Raw genomic sequence first — 18,433 nt, forward strand, 5'->3', positions numbered from 1 at the left:
TCCTTTGTGTCACACCAAAAATACAATTGAAGTCCTCTTACGATAAAGAACTTGAATGCTGTCTGTTTGACATATCCGTGTATTGATTTTCTAAATTATATTTCTCCAATTCAAGTGAGATTTGTGAGATAGATGTGTTTTTGTTTGGAGGACAGCTGGCTACCAAAGCCCAGAAAGGATAAGTGTAAACAATAATTTTGTCTATTGTGATCTATTGTGCTAGTAAATAATAGAGAGCAATTACCAATTGAAAGTTGGGAGCTAAATGCAACAACATGTAGTAGCATGCAGTCCCATATTCTGTCAATCAATCACACCACAAGTAAAACAGCTTCATAACCGAAAACATTAAATAGCGCTCCTTGTTTGCATGAGATTGACAAATGAGAAATCAGCATACAAAACCGAAATCTACATTAATATTGTCATATATCATAGCATGCCAGCGACTATAGAGTGTCACATGGAGGTCATAACTGGAGCTGATGCTTAGCTGAAAATTAGATTATTTTAACCAGTTCCAAGTTTATTGTAGTTATGTTGCCACGAGCTTGAAATGGAAGATTTTACTTATTTTGTTGTCTTATTAGATTGATGTTCCAGAAGAAAGCAACAGGAAAAAAATACCCTGTTCATCACAATGTATTAAGTGAGTCAGATAAATCTTATTTTCTTTCTTGTGTTGATTTACTAGGAAGTAAAAAGAAAGATAACTTTGAAGCAGGTGTTATCTGCGCTGAGGTTAATATGGTTAACAGTTTCTTCACCAAAATATATTTTTAAAAAGTAAGCTCTCAAAACTGAAAGTGTATGATGTTTTAGTAAGAGTCATATTCAGGTAAAAAAAAAAAAGCCTAAAAACTCACTTCATGGCTTCAAAAAATTGGTAGATCACTTTATCTTTACAATAAATGTTTATATAAAGATAGTCCCCTTCACTCACTTTCCTTCCTCTTACGAGCTGTATTAGAAGAGCATTTCCCACAATTTTTCATGAAAATTGGTTACAGAAACTGTGAACCGATATTAACTTCAGCAGCATTGCACTCTCCTCTCTTTGCTCCTGGCCTTGTTACTTGCTTCCGGAATCCTCATAAGATGTAACATGGTAGGGCTCCTATGCGTTTGAAAGAACAAGATAAAATGGGACAGGATACAGCTGAACTTCAGGTTAGATAGATTTCTCTACTTAAAAGTGTATAACTGTAGAGGTGAATCTGAAGTTCCCCAGATCAAATTATCAAATGTACTTCAAGCACTTTCATTTCTGACTTGCAAACAACTTGTACTAAGATTTGTGGGCAAGGAACAACTTTTCCTGCTGTTTTTACTCAACGATGATTTATTGGATTTCATAATCATTCATTGCAGCAATTAAAGCAAATTCAGGCAGAGGCAGGAACTAGTATCAATGGGATCGTTCAGTTTGTTCCTCAGATAGGGCTTGGCTTGTCTTAACCAAAACTTTATTTTTAAAAGCTGCTTCTGCAACTAAGAAAGAAACAAAGTGCTAGCTCTGTCCTGAAGCTTTTGCAAAGATATGAGTCGGGGACAGGGGTGGGAATCGAGCTTCTTACATTGGTTGTATGCTGTGGTGCTATAGAAAGAATTAAAGCCTATTAACACTTTTTTCCAGCATAGTATTTCTGATAAATCAAAAATCTTCTTAATTTCTTAAATTTATTTTAATAGTTTATTAAATTATTAATCTATTTAAGTGAGGAAAAAAATGAATTTGTTTTTTCAGTATTATACCAAATGATGTAAAATTTATCAGATGCATTGATGTTTCTTTCTTCGATAGATAATTTATTTCCTCATGCCTGGGATAGATTTTACGGAATAAAGTTTGTCAAAGTAGATAAAAACTAGCTTCCCCCTATGAAACCTCCATGTATTTGGGATTTGGGACAAATACACGACACCCACCCCCCACCCATGTTTGACTGCATCTAAATTGGATGCTAGCTCAAAAAAATCAAACTCTTAACAAAAGCATATTGAGACATGTACTTGGATATGGGCAAAAATATAAAATGGGACAGGTAGCTCAGAAACAAACTGATATTTTTGTTGTTGTTGTTTGGAAGAGAAATAGGGTCTTATGCAAAATACTGTAACGGCCAGGAATTGGGATGCAATTGAAGTTGCGTTCAGCTCCTCCAGACTCCATACTCATCCTCCTCAGAAAGCAGAAATGAGAACCAGGGCTAGACCCCAACTTTCCACCTGTTCTATCTTCAGTGCATTCTTTCATCATTTTAATTAAAGATACCAATCCATATTTTTCACAATGCTGCCTTATTATTAAGTGGACAATAATAATAAAAAAGCAAAGTAAGTTCCTCTTTTGTTTGTGCAGAGGCCCAAGATGTGTAGCACGATTCGAATATATTGGAGATCAGAAAGATGAGCTCAGTTTTTCAGAAGGTGAAACTATTATCCTTAAAGAATATGTAAATGAAGAGTGGGCCAAAGGAGAGCTCAGAGGCACATCTGGAATTTTCCCCTTGAACTTTGTGGAAGTAATTGAAGATCTGCCTGGAACAGGTATGACTATGGTTGCAAAAATCTTCAAGAACGTGGTTTTGTCCTGCATGCATATAGGCAGCATGTAGGAGAAAAGTCCAAAAGGACAATGAATGCAGGAAGGAGCTGGAAAGGGAGAAAAGACAGATTAAAAAAATCAGAAGGAATAGTAGGACGTCTTAAGAAGTTATTCTTAATAATCACTTTGAATATCTAAAATCTCTGTCATTGGTAAGGTTTTGAATGGTCATTGCTGCTATTCTAAGTTGTCCTTCACTTATGTAGGTACAGGAGCAGCACTGAAGAACAAGGTGGAGGTTTCTTCCTCTCTTCCTCAGGTAATAAAATTTTATAGGTGAGGGACAGAATTTACATAGCCGTTTCATAGATTTACATAGACTTTCTATTATAGTGTCAGATTAGCTGCACAGCTTTAAACCTGAATGTAACACAACTCCCACAGCACACAGTGCTGCATGGTCACATCTTGAATTATGACAGTTGGCCTAAACTGATTGAATTCATAGCTTCTGGCAAATTAACATAAGTAAATTTTTACCCTTTGTGCTTAAGCAAATTCTTCTTAGCTCTATTTTAAGTATTGCTGCAGTGGTCTAATTTTGAATTTATTAATCCTGTCCCCTGCCACCAATGAGACCGAAGGAATGCGTCTGAGCCTAGATGAAATTCTGTGGTAATTGCTGAAATGCCATTCTAGTCTACATCTGCAGGGACACTATTGTATGAGAGAAAGTCAGGACACCCGTGTTCTGTACAGCTGCTTTCACCAGTATCCATCAGCTTATGGGCTCCATTAACGCTTCTAAAATTAATGCATTTCTTCTGTTCACTTGAATAGAACAACAGACGCTCAGTAGAGTGGTGTGAAGCACTTCATGATTTTACAGCAGAAACCAAAGACGATTTATCCTTTAAAAAGGGAGACTACATCCAAATACTGGAGCAAGTAGATTCAGAGTGGTATAGAGGAAGACTGAATGAAAAGGAAGGAATTTTCCCAGCAGTTTTTGTTCGGACCCGCTCAGGTACAGTGCTCCTACTAGACAGCAATTCATTATTCCTTGGGTTGTGACAGTCATGAGAGAGTTCTGGGAGAACCCCACTATTCCATTGCATTAACAAACCACACACCCCCACAGTCCTTAATATCCTAAAGCTAAACTAAGTGTTGAACCACCCTCTCTAATAATGGCAATATAATGCTCTAGTCAGTGAGTCATCTGGGAGGTGACACAGATTCTGGGTCAGTTTAAAGTGTGGTTTGGGCATGGGCGAAACAGGACCACTAAGCTGCCTTTAGTAGGAATTCAGGGGTACAAAAGATGGGGGGCATCACGTTCTGCCTCAGCTGAAGAGAAACACTGCAGCACAGCCAAAGAGCTGGTAGAGCTGTAAATAACTACAGCTGCTGCGTAATGCCCTTGGTGAAGCAAGGAATGAACGCTGCTTGTTCTCCTCGAGCTTCTGTTTGGTCCCCAAATGAATGCAGTCAAAACCTTCACAGAGGACACAGAAAATCACATTTTTTCCCCATAGTTTTTGCAAGTAAAGCCGTGAGTGAAAGTTGACAGGAAATAAATTCCACCTAACTGGAACGAGCACATACCGAGTGCTGCTTCATCTCCACATACAAAGAGGAAAAGACAGCTTTTATTAGATATTGCCATTGGAAAGTTCAAGTAAGTGAACTTTAAATTTAGTCCTCTTAGAAGCAGAACCATGAGAATTTGTTAGTACTGTAAAATGAACTGGTGTCAGTAGAGATTTTTATTCCATTAGGACGGTGAATTTGCTAAGTAGCAGTAGTAATAACATGGACACCCTGTAGCACACACTAGTGGGGAGAAAACACGAGAATGACAGAAAACTTCTCCAGAAACAGAGATTTATTTCACTCCAATCCAAATAACTTGTCTTGTCCATGTTCTGCAGCCAGGGTAGAGCTGTCACAGTCTCTAGGAGGGAAGAAGGGAAAAGCCAAAGCTCTTTATGATTTTCATGGAGAAAATGAAGATGAGCTTTCCTTCAAAGTAAGTACTTTTCTTCTTAGTCCAATTTTCCGAAAGGTCTTATGCTAAGACCTATGCTAAGAATGCTAAAAAGCAGGATTTATCCACAGTGAAAATAGGCTTTGAACAGGAAAGAACAAAGCATGTAGAATTGGCCTAGATATTAACACATCTCAAAAAATTTTTGCCCTTACCACTTCGGTTTCATATTGGCGAAATCTTCCCTGGAGACATTGAAAAGAGGCCAGGAATTGCAGAATTCCTCCAACTTCTCTGATCCAGTAAACATGACAAGACCAACCTCATTTTGCAGTACATTCAGTTCTTGATCACTTGATATGGTCAAGGGAGCCTCTTTTTTAACTGGAAAGACAGCAACGAGGAGGGCAATAGTAACAGTGCCAGTGCTACGGCAGCGATGCCTCTAAGGGACACCTAGTATAGCAAAATCTAAAAGTTTGGCAGCAAGATACATAGTTACTGTGGGAGCAAGGGGAGAAATTAAATACTTGCTGGATGCCCAGATAATATTAAGAAGCATGAGCAAGAAACAGCATGCCCTTGTAGATTCAAAGTCATGATTTAGGTAACTGTCCTCAAAAGCAAGTTTCCGAGAAACAGACTTTCACAGCAGGCCCCAAATTGTGTTTATCAGCTGGAACACACTATTTTCTCTTTCTAAAGCTACCAGTTTCAGCATTAGCAGCTTGCAATACTGAAAGGATAGATGATTCTTTAAAGCAGAAAAAGGGAACGGAGGTACTGGAAGAAAAGCCAGGGCCATGACAGTACTTCAGATGTAGGGTGTGGCATGGGATGATGAAAACAGGGACAAGGATCAAATACAGGAGCTGCAGTTTATTTTAAACGGCCCCACTGAGCTACTTAGAAGATTGCTTTCCTTTTTGGGAGAGTTTCCAAGTGCTGGAAAATATTGGGACTAAATTCTTAAAAAAAGAAAAAAAGCTTTGAAGCATCTGAAGAAAAGAAACCCTCATAACAGAGCAGGGAAACACACACAAATAACAAGTAAAGCAGGGGGCCTGTGAGCCAGCTCTGCAACATACCTACCTACCCGGAGAGCTTAAGCAACGCAAGAAGTCATCCAGCAGTGCTATTTTTTCCTTCCGGAAGGCGGTGATTTTTCAGCATAGACAAGTATTTACCCTAAGAGATGCTTCAGCTGGTTTTGGCAAACAATCTTGAAGAGAGATAACCAACAGAAGAGACTGGCCACATCCTACTTCTCTTCTATTTGATTGATATCAGTTGCTTCTGAATAACATCAGCTATGCATGCATTAACATTGCACAGTAAGCTGTACTGGCTCATGTTACTCCTTCTCTTACAGGCAGGTGATACAATAACAGAGCTGGAATCTGTAGACGAGGACTGGATGAGTGGAGAGATACAAGGAAAGTCTGGGATATTTCCCAAGAACTTTGTTCAGATTTTAAAAACACCATGAAGTGTTGCCTCTCTTTGTACTCCCTGCATCTGGGAGAGAATGTTTTCTATCCTAAAGGCACAGCAAAGACATCAACGTGTTTTGACTATCAATGTTTTGCACTACTTTTTCTAGACAGTCATACCAGAGTCTTGCAGTCAAGTAAGAAAATTTTAGTCTTTTGTGACAGTGTATGTAGTCATGCTTCATGAATGCTCTGAGAGCAAATACAAGCAGGATTTTTAGTGGTTTCCAACTAGGGAAATACTGTGGTGCAACACCATTTTAACTTAAATAGCATTCTAGTATGTTTACTATCTGGTATTATATTTATCATGTACAAAGTCTGCATAAAGTAAGCTGCTTTGGGCTTCTTTAAAAACTTTTAAAATCCAAATCTAAAAAACTGTTTTTAAGATATAATTACAGCATTCAGTATGTAGATCAAGTTTGATATTCAGGTCTCGTTACTGCTTGACTTCCACATTAGCAGTAGAATCCACTTGTTTTATGACTTAGAGGATAAGGAAGATAGATAACTGATATTTCATAGTAGAAAAATATCAAATCTAATACTGGTAAGAGGGAAAACTCAGAAGCAAATCCTTGTGTAGTATTCTTCTATTCTTAGCCCAAGCTGCTCATACAGGAAGATCACAAGAGTAAAACTTAACTATTTTGCCTCTTAACGAATAATGTTCAAATCAGTATGAATCATCTTAGACCTTCCTCCCTTCCCCCAAAATCCTTTCCAGATAGGTTTTTCTACTGTTCTTCGAGCACCATCATACCCTTCTTTCCCAGCTGAAGTTAGTTGTGACAGACAGCATTTACTGAGCTTTCTCAGATCCCCTCCATGCAGTAGCTGCACTATGCCAACTATTTGCTCCTCCACCCCCTTCCTGTAAGTGGAAAGCCAGTCTTCACTCAGTCTGCATTTCATTTGTCACTCAAGCACTGGAACATACTTCAGTAACACTATTCCTATCCTTAACATGAGGGATATTATACAGCCTTGGTTTTAGGTTTCAGCAGACATAGGATTAATTTTCAGTTTGTTACCACATACCAACTATACAGAGCATCATTATAAATGGTCTATCAAGGCCTTAAGGAAAACACGCCTGGCAAGAGGTTACTTCAAGAAGCTCTAACAAAAGCATTTAGTAAAAAGCAGCAGTGTGACCTGAATGACAAATTAAGACAGACGTGATTGAGGTAGTTTCACATTATAGGAACTTCTGGTAGTAAACTCCTTTTTGCAACACTTGGCTTCTGACGAAATAGTTAAATGCATCTCGATTAACTGCTAACTTCATCAGACTGGAATAGAAAAAAAGTTATGCTCCAGTTGGCTCTTTCGTTGCTGACAGTATTCCATCACTTTTGCACTGTATAATAAAAAGGAACCAGTAAGCTGTTCGCACGAGTCATTACTTCAGAGAGATGCAGGTCACCAGGCATGAAGATACCCTTACAAGAATTTTCTTTGTGGGTCTGGAAGTTCAGGTTGCAGAAGGGCCAACAGTTGAGTGGCAGATGGAGACTGGAAACTAGAATCATCATGATTGACCTTGAGAAAGTTTTGACTCAGACATACGTCTACTTACAACTTTATCGATACGAGGTCCAAGTATTACAGCTACAAACACCTACTGCCACAAAAGATCGGGGTGCATCTAAATTGGCGACTAAGCAAGCTGGCAAGGGTAGCCCTCCCCGCCCCATGCACTGCACTTCGGTTACCATCACAGCAGGCAGAAGCAAGCTTACAGCCAAAACTGAGCTGAAGGACTCCCCCGCAGCAGGGAACGGGCATCCAGTCTTGGTAGCAGACTGGAGCTTGCCTGAAGTGAACCCAAGGAACACGCAGCACAGACATGAGGTCATTGGCAAGTCCACCTCCAAGGACAACCCTTCCTACTCCAAGCTCTCCTGCCAGGAGATGCTGAAGGTTCTTGTTGTTTATTCCAATAAAACAGATTCCTTGGATTCCTCTAGGAGGTAACAAATATACACATAGATAGGATTTTCTGACTCCTGCAAGCCACTCAGACTTTTCAACCATAAACTTTCAGTGGATCACCCTATTCGAACAGGCTTCTTCCACCATGCCCTGTGCCAGCACAATTCCTGAACCTCCACGGTGCACACAGCAGGGGGAGAACAGCAGAACCAAGCAAAGCCCACACCAACAGACAAAATACCCAGGTCCTCCAAAGACATACCGCATCATTGTGGGGGTGGATGAGGCTTACGTGTATGATGATGTTTACTTACTTACTGTCTGGCAGTTTTCTAAGATTTTGATACAAGTCTCAAAAGTAGAACTGATTTTTTTATATTTTTTTCAATTTCCTCTTCCCCGTTTTTATAAGTGTGTATTGACCAGTTGTTTTTCTAACTTCCACTGAATGTTTAAAGTCAGTGCCTGTCAGTAGATAAGACCGCTCTCCTTTGTTTTAATCATCTCCTCCCTATTATGCAGGGCAGAAGAGCAGCAAAGCCTTATATTCAGAGCAAGGAGTGCCATCTAAAGGCTGCTTGCATTACTGCAGGCAACTAAAACAAGGTGTATTTATTAAGACTGAAACAAGTTAGATGCTTGGCTTTTACAGGAAGGGATTTTCTTAAGACTTGATGCCTGATATCACCATGAAACTGCATACAGATCATAACATAAAATTCCTACGGTGTACAGTACATATTTTGCAAAAAAAGTGAGAATGAGGTGGAGCACAAATCGTAACTGCAATATAGTAGCAAATTTCAGGTGTAACCTTGAAATTCAGCTAGACCCCCATACATTGGTACAATAATAAAAGCCTCATTTGTCAAAACATTTTCTGCTTGACCCACCCTCTGGAAATATCTTCAGGAAGACGTCTTTGTCTGTCTACAATTAACAGCGTCCTAAATAAACCTTTGTTAAGCCCAGTAAGTTTGTTATGGTACCTCTGTAAATTAAGAATGTATTTAACCAATAAAATTTTTTATAATTAAGTCATGATGGCATTTTTATTGTCTTATGCTGTGGAGAGCTGAGCTCTCCACTTGACATGAGTTTTATGGATCTCATTCTGCTTACGTATTTAACCCAACAGCAAAAACAACCCCTCCAAGCACCCCCAAACAAGTAATACAGTAGTATTGCATCTCTTTTGAGTAGTCCAAACCCCTCATAGAATCCTGATGGCTTTAACACAGTTTAATTCAAGCCTTCGGCCTCAGGTACGTTTCGCACTTGCCACCTGCAGAATCTGCCACCTGCAGAACCCATGACACTTGCTACCTGTGGCAACCAGCCGTCATCCAGGGTATCACGCAAGATGGTGATGCTCTACTCTTGCTGTGGCAAGATCACCTGTGACGGAAGACACAAGCTGAGCCTGAGCTCATTAGCAATTCCACACATACTTTAAGTGTGCTCTGTTGACTGCTGCTATTCATACACCATGATTTTTTTTTTTTGTAGAGACAATACAGAGGATGCACAAAATTTTCCTTCCTGCTTACTTTTCTCCATCTGAAATAATTTTATGAAGCATACATTTACCCAGAGCCCCTATGTGGTAATGCCAGCGGTCTACTGTTCCATTAAAAAAAACCCCAAAAACCCAAACCAGAACAGCATGAAACGGTAGAACAATTTTTGAAAACCTGAAAAAAAAGCAAGTTTTGTTCTTTCCGAAAATGCTCTTGTACTAGCCTTTTTGCAACATATACTCCTCAGGCGTACAGCTGAAAGAAAAAGTAACAGGATAAAAGACACGCAAGTTTTCAGAAATGACACCTTAGGATTTGTGACTCTCCTAGCCTACAGAGGCCAGTACAGTCCCTTAGGATTTGTTTGATGGAACTACTGCTAAGCAGAGAAAATACAGCCAACACACGTCCGTTACTAGAACGCTCTGACAGATCTTACTGTCATGCAGGGCTTGAATATATACATATATACACACCTGCATTAAAACTTTCTGTAGTAGGTTCAAGGATTTTCAACCTCACTACACTTACCCTAAATCATGGTTTCTTTTCCTAACTCCCGTGAAAAGTTCTCATTTTTTAAAGAAGTGAAGGGGAATTTGTTGCAATTTATGGTTTCAAAAATATGACTGTCTGGGACCCCCAGAGGAGAACGACACCTGCCTCAACAGTACAGATGAAAAGAGCAAAGCGAAGACCAAAAGCAGCAGTATTCCTTTCTCCTGTTTCAGCATCATGAAAGTTTTGAGCACTCACTACCCTTCCACTACACAAACTGGAAAAGCAGAACATGTAGGCCTGTATTTACAATCCAATGAAGATGGTTACCTGAATATTAAGCCATGGGCTGTTCTAAATATCATCCCCCATATTAAAGTAGTAACTTGGAATTGCAACATGAAATCACATCAACCTGCAGTCTTCTAAATAAATTGGAAAACATCCTTTTCGTTTTGCATAGTATTTGCTCCAAACCAGAATTATCAACTAGGAAAAGGTTAAAATCCCCGACGTTGAAGAGTACAGCCCTCGCAGGTAGCCTCGCTCTACTTTTCCCCTAGTTATCTTAGTTGCAACAGTAACATTTCATTCCTTCCCTCTCTTTCTTGTCCTAAGCTATTTCACAGCTGACTGCAAGAGCCACCGCCACCTCAGCGACCTCCCCAAATAGGTCAGTACCGTTTTGTTCTCAGGTTTTAAATCACAGACTTGCCAACAATTTAATAGCACGAAGTTTAGGTTTGTTGCCCAGTTCTAAAGAAAACATGCTGATAGTGCAAAATACTCCTTGTTTTAGCCAGAAAAACACACTCGTCAATTTTTAAGCCAGCATAAGCTGAACCACAAGTGAAAATACTATCAGGTAATGGAAAAAGCACTCAAAATTACTCAGCAAATCACTTACGAGTGCTTTATTTTCAGAACATGGACCCTTGCCTTTTTACGGTAGAATTTTGTCCCCTGAAGTTCCACAGGTTTTTCAACTGTGATTACGGTTACCCCTCAGTTCTGATAGAGGTTAAAAAACTACATACAACCCTGCTCTTGAGCATATTCTGCATTTCTACACTGCTCAAGACTAACGCTGCTTCCATAATCAAAATTACAACTTAAAGATCTTTTAACACCTCTTGAGGATCAGAGACCAAATCTATCCCATGAGAGGCCATATCAAATAAGTTACCACCAAGAAGCTTAAACATACGCATACGAATTTCTCAAGCAAGTAAGTCTGATAAATCCCCAAAGCTTCCTTACAATAAAAAATTCTGAAACAGTAAGTTTCCCTGTGTGGCACCGCATTCCACTGTACAGTGCTCCTCTTTCAAGCATCTTTCACCAATATAACAGAAGCTACAACCTCTGCACACGTTCCACAAGATTTCTTTTGCGAGGACCAAAGTCACTGGGAAAAAACCAACATACAGAATCCTTGGTATTGTACTTTCCAATAGCACCTTTCAAGAAGGACAAACCACCTTCTTGCACCCATCTGGCAACACCAATCATGAAAAACAGATCTCCAAAGCAAGTATTTTTTCCTTTTTTTTTTTTTTTAAACCAAGGCAATAGGTTTACTTTTTTAAAAACCCATTCACATATCCAGTACCAATATTGTCCAGTAGCAATACAGGCAACCAAACTTTAGTTCTGTATATTAAAACTTTTATTTTCGATCAATTTTTAGTTTCAGACAGACTCTTGCACAGGTGGCTCATATCCATCAGCTCGCTCTACTTTAGTGCCTGCCTCATCCCCAGAAGGTTTTCCAGCACCACCACCTTCACCATGCAGTTCCATCAGCTTGCCCACTAAAAAGAAGAAGTATTATAAATAGTGAGAGAGACACCTGTTTAAAACAGTTTTAAATTACTGAATTGCTCATCATACACAAATTAAACCACCAGAACATTTAAAGTAGGTATGATCGAGTCCTCTCCAGAAAGCTCATGCAAGGAGATGCTGCTGCAACAACTGACAGGGTCAGACAAAAACAAGCAGTGAAATAAGTGCTACATAATGAAATTGCAAATTAAACTTTTTTTTTAAAAACAGGTAAGTCAAGAACCTACTACTTCATTACATGGGAATGTCAGAAAATGGGAAAATGGAATCATTCCCTGTCATCTGGGACCGAAACATTTTGTCATCATTCATTCCCAAGCTAAAGCCTTTAAACATTCGGCAGCAGTTTCAGGCAAGAATTCAAGAAAGCTCCAAACGGAACGCTCACTGCTTTGTCGGACTAGCAGGACAAGCCTTTTAACTACTACAGCTACTTAAGTTTATGATGCTGCTTTAACACCTTTATCCAAAAGCAAATGCATTTTAAAGTAATGGCTTCACACATCCTCCTCTAAGAACACTAAACAGTTGCAGTAATCGACTTACATTCAAACTTGGGCTTCTTCAGCATCTTAACCTTGCGGACATAGACATCGTGAAGAGGGTAAATGGACTGACACGCTTTCTCTATGTCTTTGCCAATGCTGTCTGGGATCCTGAAAAAAATCAGAGAGCACATCAGTACCAGAACGTTAAAAATTATGCCTGCTACTTCATCAGCAACACAGGCTTAAAGTAATTCTTAGGAACGCGTAATATTCTATAGAAGTTTGCATCATCAATACTACCTTCACGCTCTGACAGTTTTCTTCAAGTACGTTTAGATTCTAAGACGTTTTCCTTGCAATGTTAGAAGGGATATAGCACAAGCGTGCTCATTTTGAGAGCAAATCTGCAATCAAACTTTTGGAAGCAAACACCACACTTTGGAAAACTTCCTTCTGTCAGAAGAACCCGGAACATTCACAGCACCAACTGGCCAGAATTACAATTTTAGTCTGTAGAAACGGACTAAATCAAAAATCTCTGGAGAGCCTGATTTTACATTCATGCAAACATGATGGTTGATGGAAGTCAAATGATGCAGAGACTAAGAGAGTATTCGAAGAAAATGGCAGGTCAGCTTTTCAGCACAAGAGGCGCCTTGCGTGGTCTCTGCCAAACAGTACGTGAAGCACCAGCATTCCCTCAATACTCAGTAACAACTGACCAGCAAATAACTATTTAAACTGTAGGGGAGAAAAACAAAGACACAGCCAAAGCTTACAGCTTATTGACAACTTCTTTCAGGTCATTGGTTTGGACCTCTCGGGTCATGATTTCCATCATCTTCTTGCGAATCTGTCGAACCTGCTGATGCTGGGCATACGAGGTTTTGCGGATTTGGTTGTTACGCTTCTTTGTAAAACCCACGCAGAAGAGGCGCAGTAGGTAACCATCAGTGGTTTTGACATCTACATGGGCTTCGATCATTGTCTAAAAAAAGAAACGGCCGTTTATCATCAACGTGACAGACGCGTTTCTCAAAACCACGCACCTGACATTCATTAGTATCTGCCGAGCCCACTTCAAACATAGCTTTGCAATGCATCAGTGGTTACCTCCTTTCCTAAAGGCACTAGCAACAACGCAGGCCTTGTTCTTTACACACCTGCCATTTTTTGACCATGGAGCACATTTTATCCCGGGTGAGGTCCATTCCATGGAAGTTGGTCAGACAATTTTTGCCCTGAACGTCCTCAGTTATCAGTTTAAATTTACGGAAGGCCACCTCATCATTCTGTAGATCAGCCAGACTCACTTCAAATACACGACCCTTCAGTCCGTCAGAGGCGATTTCTGCATTATGAAACAAAATAAAACGCCTTTTGTTAACATCAGAAAAGTCCTATTCAAATCATATACTGAAATTCCATTTGATGCTTTCCAATAGCAGGTGATGCCACTAGCTTCACAGCTCTGAAGTTTGCATGTTATCTTGAACAAGATCAACTCATAGAACCAAATACTGTATTTTGTTAACTTTGTGAGGAATCTTTTTAAGAGAATTGTATCAGATGCTGAACACAAATACCAGTATACTGCAGATTCCAGCATATATAATAGGGTTTGGTTTTTTTTAAAGTGGAAGGGGTTACAAAGTATTTGGAAATTATGAACAATAATGAAAAGAGAAACATAAAAAGCCACACGTGCTCAGCTGAGATAAAGCAGTAACAAACACCTAAGTACAGTCGTTTCACAGCTCTAACAACTGACCATTTTAACACTGGCTGACTCATTCTTGGTTACAGTGACCCTTATTTTACTTGTTTCACATATATACAGTTCAAAATAATGATCATCTTCGTAACTGTAAGTGCAACCAGAATAGCGTAACTCAACTATTTAGCCATTCTACACAGCTAACCTTCCAAAAATAGCTACCTCCATCCAGATCATCCTGCATTCCTAACAGAGGCTCCCTTTTCCTATATGTATAAGAAAAACCTTTATACAAAAAACCCCTTTACCATTCAGTGGTACATCTACACATGCTCCCATTAAGTTAACAATTCTAGCTCTCAGAGATCTCTCTTTACCTAAAAGTTTCAAATTTCAGTCCCTCGTAAGGCGATGGTCTTTATGATCCTATTATGACCATGATCCTCTCATCTCTCTTTCTGATAATCAGAATGACTCCTTAATTCTTAGCTTTCCTCAAATTCATCGGGTTACCACAACAGCAGTTCATTAGAAACTTCGGGCATGTCCTTCCGTATCATATCCACGGTTTGGTGCTCTTCTACAAACAAGGACCACACCGCATTAATTTCCCTGCAACTAAGCTCACTGGTTTAAACAACTCTGTCAACTTAAGGAAACTCACTTAACTTGAGCAATTAAGATAGAGGCACTTTTTTTTTTTTTAACTTCCAGGTTCATAATATTATGAGCAAAAACTATTTGTCAGCAGTTCTTTAATCGAGTCTCATTTGGAGCTAGCACATGGAACAAATACATCTCCCACTACTGCATAAAACCCCACTACTCACTAGTTCCTTGAGTCCTGGTGACAAGCGTCTTCCCGATGTTTCGGATATTAAACATTGCTGGTGCTTTGACATCATACCAGTCCTTTTTGGAGAAGGGATCAACCCTTAATTTGAAAAAAGCAGAAAAGATTTTTTACTGATTTTCTCAGATTAAACCAGGCTGAAATATGAACTTCCTCCCCGTATGTTTTGTGAAGCGGAAATGCAAACGTCAAAGTTTTCTTACCAAGTTTAACGTGGACAGGTTGGCGAGTATGTGAATGCAGACAGTTAGTACTACCCATTACAGCGAGGCAGGCATTCATTTCAATTGCCTCAGAAAGACGGAAACCAACTGCAGTAACGTCATACGGCTAAGATGACGAAAGACTACACAGCGCTACAGTTCTGGCTATCGCTCTGGAGCGAGACAAGCGGTGCACTTCAACTAATTTTTCCGTGAAGACCCCATTTCATTTCCTGACTTCTGCAGCTAAAACGCACCAGACACAACGAAGCTTGCACCAGGGCCACCCGAGAAGCCCCGCTTCCGCAGCGAGCAAACTACGCCAGGCCCGCCGGGCCTGCGCCCCCAGGATTACAGCCAGTGCCGGAGCCGGGCGCGGGGCGCAGGTCTGGCCCTGCCCTGCCCTGCTCTCCCACAGGCCGCACGGCCGCGGAGCGCTCCCCACGCCGAGGCCTCTCCCGGCGCCGGGGGCAGCGGGCACGCGGCGCGGCTGCAGGAAGCCCAGCCCGGCCGGGACCCGCGCTCTCATTGCGGCAGCGGCCGCCGCCGCCTCCCGCCGCCCCGGGCTCTCCCCGCGGCCCGCCCCTCCCGCCGCCACGCAGCCCGACCCGCGTCCAGGCGAGGCCCGCGCCCGGCCGCCGCCATGACAGCAGCGGCCGGCTCCCGGCCGCCGCCATCCGCCCCGCATCCACGGCATCCCGCCGCCGCGGCGCCCCGCCCGGCGCCCCCGGGCCCCGTCTCCTCCTCTCCCGGCCGCCCTTACACTTTCTTCTTGGCGCCTTTCTTGCCGCCCTTGGTGAGGCGCTTGTTCTTGCCGACCGCCATGGTCCCGCCCCGCCGACGAAAAGGCCGGAAGCGGCCGCTCGCGCGAGATTATACGAGAGCGGGGCTCGCGCGAGAACTGCGGGGCGGCGGCAGCGCTCTCGCGAGGACGGGGCCGCATCTCGTCGGGAGGGGGCGGGCGGCCCGTCCCTGGGACGTACCACAGCGGGGCGGAACCAACGGCGCGGGGGGAAGGGGGGGGCCGCTCCCGCCCCGCTCCCGCCCTGCTCCGCCGCGGGATCTCGGCGCGAGCGTCGTGCCCGAGCGGGCACTGGCTGCGCCAACGGCGGGATTTAAGCGGGGGGAGGGAGAAATGAGAAGATCTCCTAAAAAATTAAAGCGAAAAAAATCAGGGCCTTGTGTTTCCAGCACGCAGCGCGCCCACGACACCCAGCCACCCTGGCCAGCGGACCACCTCCGCTCCTTCGAAAGGCGGGAAAGGCCGGCGTGCAAGGAAGCGAGAGCGGGGGCCGGGGACCGAGCTTTCTGTGGGGGGAACGGCAATAAAAATGGCAGCGTTTGCCCTGGGGGCCGCAGGGACAGGGCCTGTGCCGACCGGGAGGGTGTCGGGCAGTGGCTGCTGCCGGACCCCCGTTAAGAGGCCAAAACCTGGCAGCGGGCAGGTGCTGCCTGCCTGCCGCTCTCCCGGCCGGCAGCACGATGCAGGGTGCTACACCGCGCAGCCCGGATGGGACGAGGGTCCGTCTCCTCCCTCACGTGGCCCGGGCGGGGCGGCTGGAAAGGCCGAGGCTGCCGCGGAAGAGAGAGGCCATGCAGAGAGTGAGGACCGGGGCAGCGGGGCAGCCGTGGCATTGCCAGCAGCACGGTGGGGCACGCGGGGGCTTTGCAGGCACAGGCGGGAGCAGAGTCCCGGCCCAGCTGGGGTCTCACAAGCACCCCAGGGTGGTCCTTGCACCGTTCTGGGCACCACAGCGGCCTTTTGGTGCAGCCCTGCCACCTCCCTGTACCTTTCTGTGCTCCCATGTTGGCCTTGCTGTGCCTTTTGTGGCCCCACAGAGCTCTCCTGTGCCTGTCGGGCCCGTCCCCTCCCCAAGGACTTTTTGGTTTTGGACTTTTGGGATCTTTTGGTACACCCTGAGGCCTCTGTGCAGAGGCAGCCTTGGCATGCTTTCCAGCGCATCACTTCTGGCCTTTCTGTGCCTTTCGTGGCATCCCAGGCCCCTCCTTGTGTCTTTTGGGGGTGACCCTGGGGCCTCCACGTACCTCTTGGGGCTTCCCAGTGGCGTCTGTGTGCCTTTTGGGGTGCTCCAGGACCCTCCTTGCACCTCTCCGTGCAGCCGGTGTATTGGGAGCCTTGCAGAAGACACTGTATTTGAGGAGTTAGTGATCTTGAACAGGCCACGCAGGCTCTACTGGGCCCCATCCTTCAGACTGGAGAAGCCCGTCTGTTGTTAAGGTCATCTGTAATGTACAATGTCTTTGGGAAAGGTAAGCTGCATGTGGATCAAGGGGTGAAACCTGTTGATCCTGACCATTGAGACCGCTGCACTTTTAGCAGATAGTGAGCCACATCACAGTCAACCTGGGCAGGCACAGGCTTTTGACATAAGATTTACTTGCTATCTATGTTTTACTTGAGACTTTAAGGTTTACTAGCTTTCTCTTCTTCTACCTTATTAAAGCTTTTCTCTTCTTAAGCCGTTTGTTGTCGGGCCTTTCTTGCTGAGATCCAGAAAGAGCCCTGCACTGCCTCTCTCTCTTGGCATCACCCCACCGCCCCACCACGCAACCCCACGTGGCCCTCCGAGCTCCTTTCTGGGGCACCCCAACCTCCTCCGTGTGCCTTACAGTGCACCCCTGGGTCCCCAGGGAGCCAGCAAGGCGCTTGGCCCCCGGAGCACACAGAGTGCTGCTCTGTGGCCCCTTGGTTGAACACACAGGTACTCAGTGACAGCACAGCACTGGGGATGGGAGATGCCTGAGCAGGGCAGCTGTCCTACAGGCAACCAGGGATGACACTGGCTATCAAGCTTGTGCAGATGTGGGACCCCAGTGGGCAGAGCACCCTGGGATGGGGTTTGCTGCTCTGGCTCTGCTCAAACAGAGCAACAGCCCAAAAGGCGGGTGCCACCTCCTGCAGGTTCTGTGCAGTCAGTAGCCCACGGCACACAGGTTAAATCTGGACGGGGGCTTTTCCTCTGGAGGCCTCACGTTGAGGATGGTCTGTGTTGCCAGGGCAGAGACCAAGGGATGGTAGTCATTCTCCAAGGGCTGAAGGGCTGAAATAGAAAGAAAAGGAGTGGAGATCAAACCCCTGTGTCTGCAGAGGCCCCAGGCATCCTCTCCAGACAGCGCCAGCCCACCCAGCCTTTCCCAAGCTCTGAGGAAGCTGGGGCACCAAGGGGCCAACTAGAAGTTGCTGGTCTGGGCTGCCCCAAGTCTCCTCTCCCCTCTGCACAGGGGTGCAGAGCCCGCCTTGCCTGGGGCAGGGCATCCTGCCTTCACTAACCCACAGAGTCTGCAGCTTCTTGCTCTGATGCCTCGTGTGCTG

The 18,433-nt window shown here is 43.8% G+C and overlaps 2 protein-coding genes and 1 non-coding gene across 7 annotated transcripts in view; 1 reads left to right on the forward strand and 2 right to left on the reverse strand.

Annotated features, from left to right (window-relative positions):
• SH3D19 (SH3 domain containing 19) overlaps positions 1 to 9,009 on the forward strand; it is an 85,569-nt gene extending 76,560 nt beyond the window's left edge. For all 5 annotated transcript variants that reach the window (XM_076336705.1, XM_076336702.1, XM_076336704.1 and 2 more), the window contains 6 exons: positions 591 to 649; positions 2,363 to 2,550; positions 2,815 to 2,867; positions 3,389 to 3,575; positions 4,483 to 4,580; positions 5,911 to 9,009. In XM_076336705.1, the coding sequence (XP_076192820.1) occupies positions 591 to 649; positions 2,363 to 2,550; positions 2,815 to 2,867; positions 3,389 to 3,575; positions 4,483 to 4,580; positions 5,911 to 6,027 (702 nt within the window). In that variant the 3' untranslated portion in view covers positions 6,028 to 9,009. The remainder of the gene's footprint in view (positions 1 to 590; positions 650 to 2,362; positions 2,551 to 2,814; positions 2,868 to 3,388; positions 3,576 to 4,482; positions 4,581 to 5,910) is intronic.
• A 2,627-nt stretch (positions 9,010 to 11,636) lies between these two features.
• On the reverse strand, positions 11,637 to 15,967 carry RPS3A (ribosomal protein S3A). Its single transcript, XM_076336707.1, has 6 exons — positions 15,863 to 15,967; positions 14,874 to 14,977; positions 13,490 to 13,677; positions 13,106 to 13,314; positions 12,385 to 12,494; positions 11,637 to 11,804 (listed from the first exon to the last, which is right to left on the reverse strand). The coding sequence occupies exons 1-6, from the start codon at positions 15,922 to 15,924 to the stop codon at positions 11,683 to 11,685; spliced, it is 795 nt and encodes a 264-aa protein (XP_076192822.1). The 5' UTR covers positions 15,925 to 15,967; the 3' UTR covers positions 11,637 to 11,682.
• On the reverse strand, positions 12,082 to 12,151 carry LOC143160167 (small nucleolar RNA SNORD73). Its single transcript, XR_012995343.1, has one exon. It is a non-coding gene; the product is annotated as a small nucleolar RNA SNORD73 (small nucleolar RNA).
• Positions 15,968 to 18,433: the final 2,466 nt, after the last annotated feature.

Source organism: Aptenodytes patagonicus, chromosome 4 (assembly GCF_965638725.1).
Source record: "Aptenodytes patagonicus chromosome 4, bAptPat1.pri.cur, whole genome shotgun sequence".
NCBI lineage: Eukaryota > Metazoa > Chordata > Aves > Sphenisciformes > Spheniscidae > Aptenodytes > Aptenodytes patagonicus.

Bases quoted from the DNA above. Each gene is read 5' to 3' on its own strand.
- RPS3A (XM_076336707.1), bottom strand. From the start codon at position 15,924: ATGGCGGTCGGCAAGAACAAGCGCCTCACCAAGGGCGGCAAGAAAGGC. The intron at 14,978-15,862 runs GTAAGGGCGGCC...TTTCAAATTAAG, and splicing joins AAAGGCGCCAAGAAGAAAGT to GGTTGATCCCTTCTCCAAAA. The intron at 11,805-12,384 runs GTAAGTCGATTA...TCTTCTTTTTAG, and splicing joins GAAGAAGCCCAAGTTTGAAT to TGGGCAAGCTGATGGAACTG.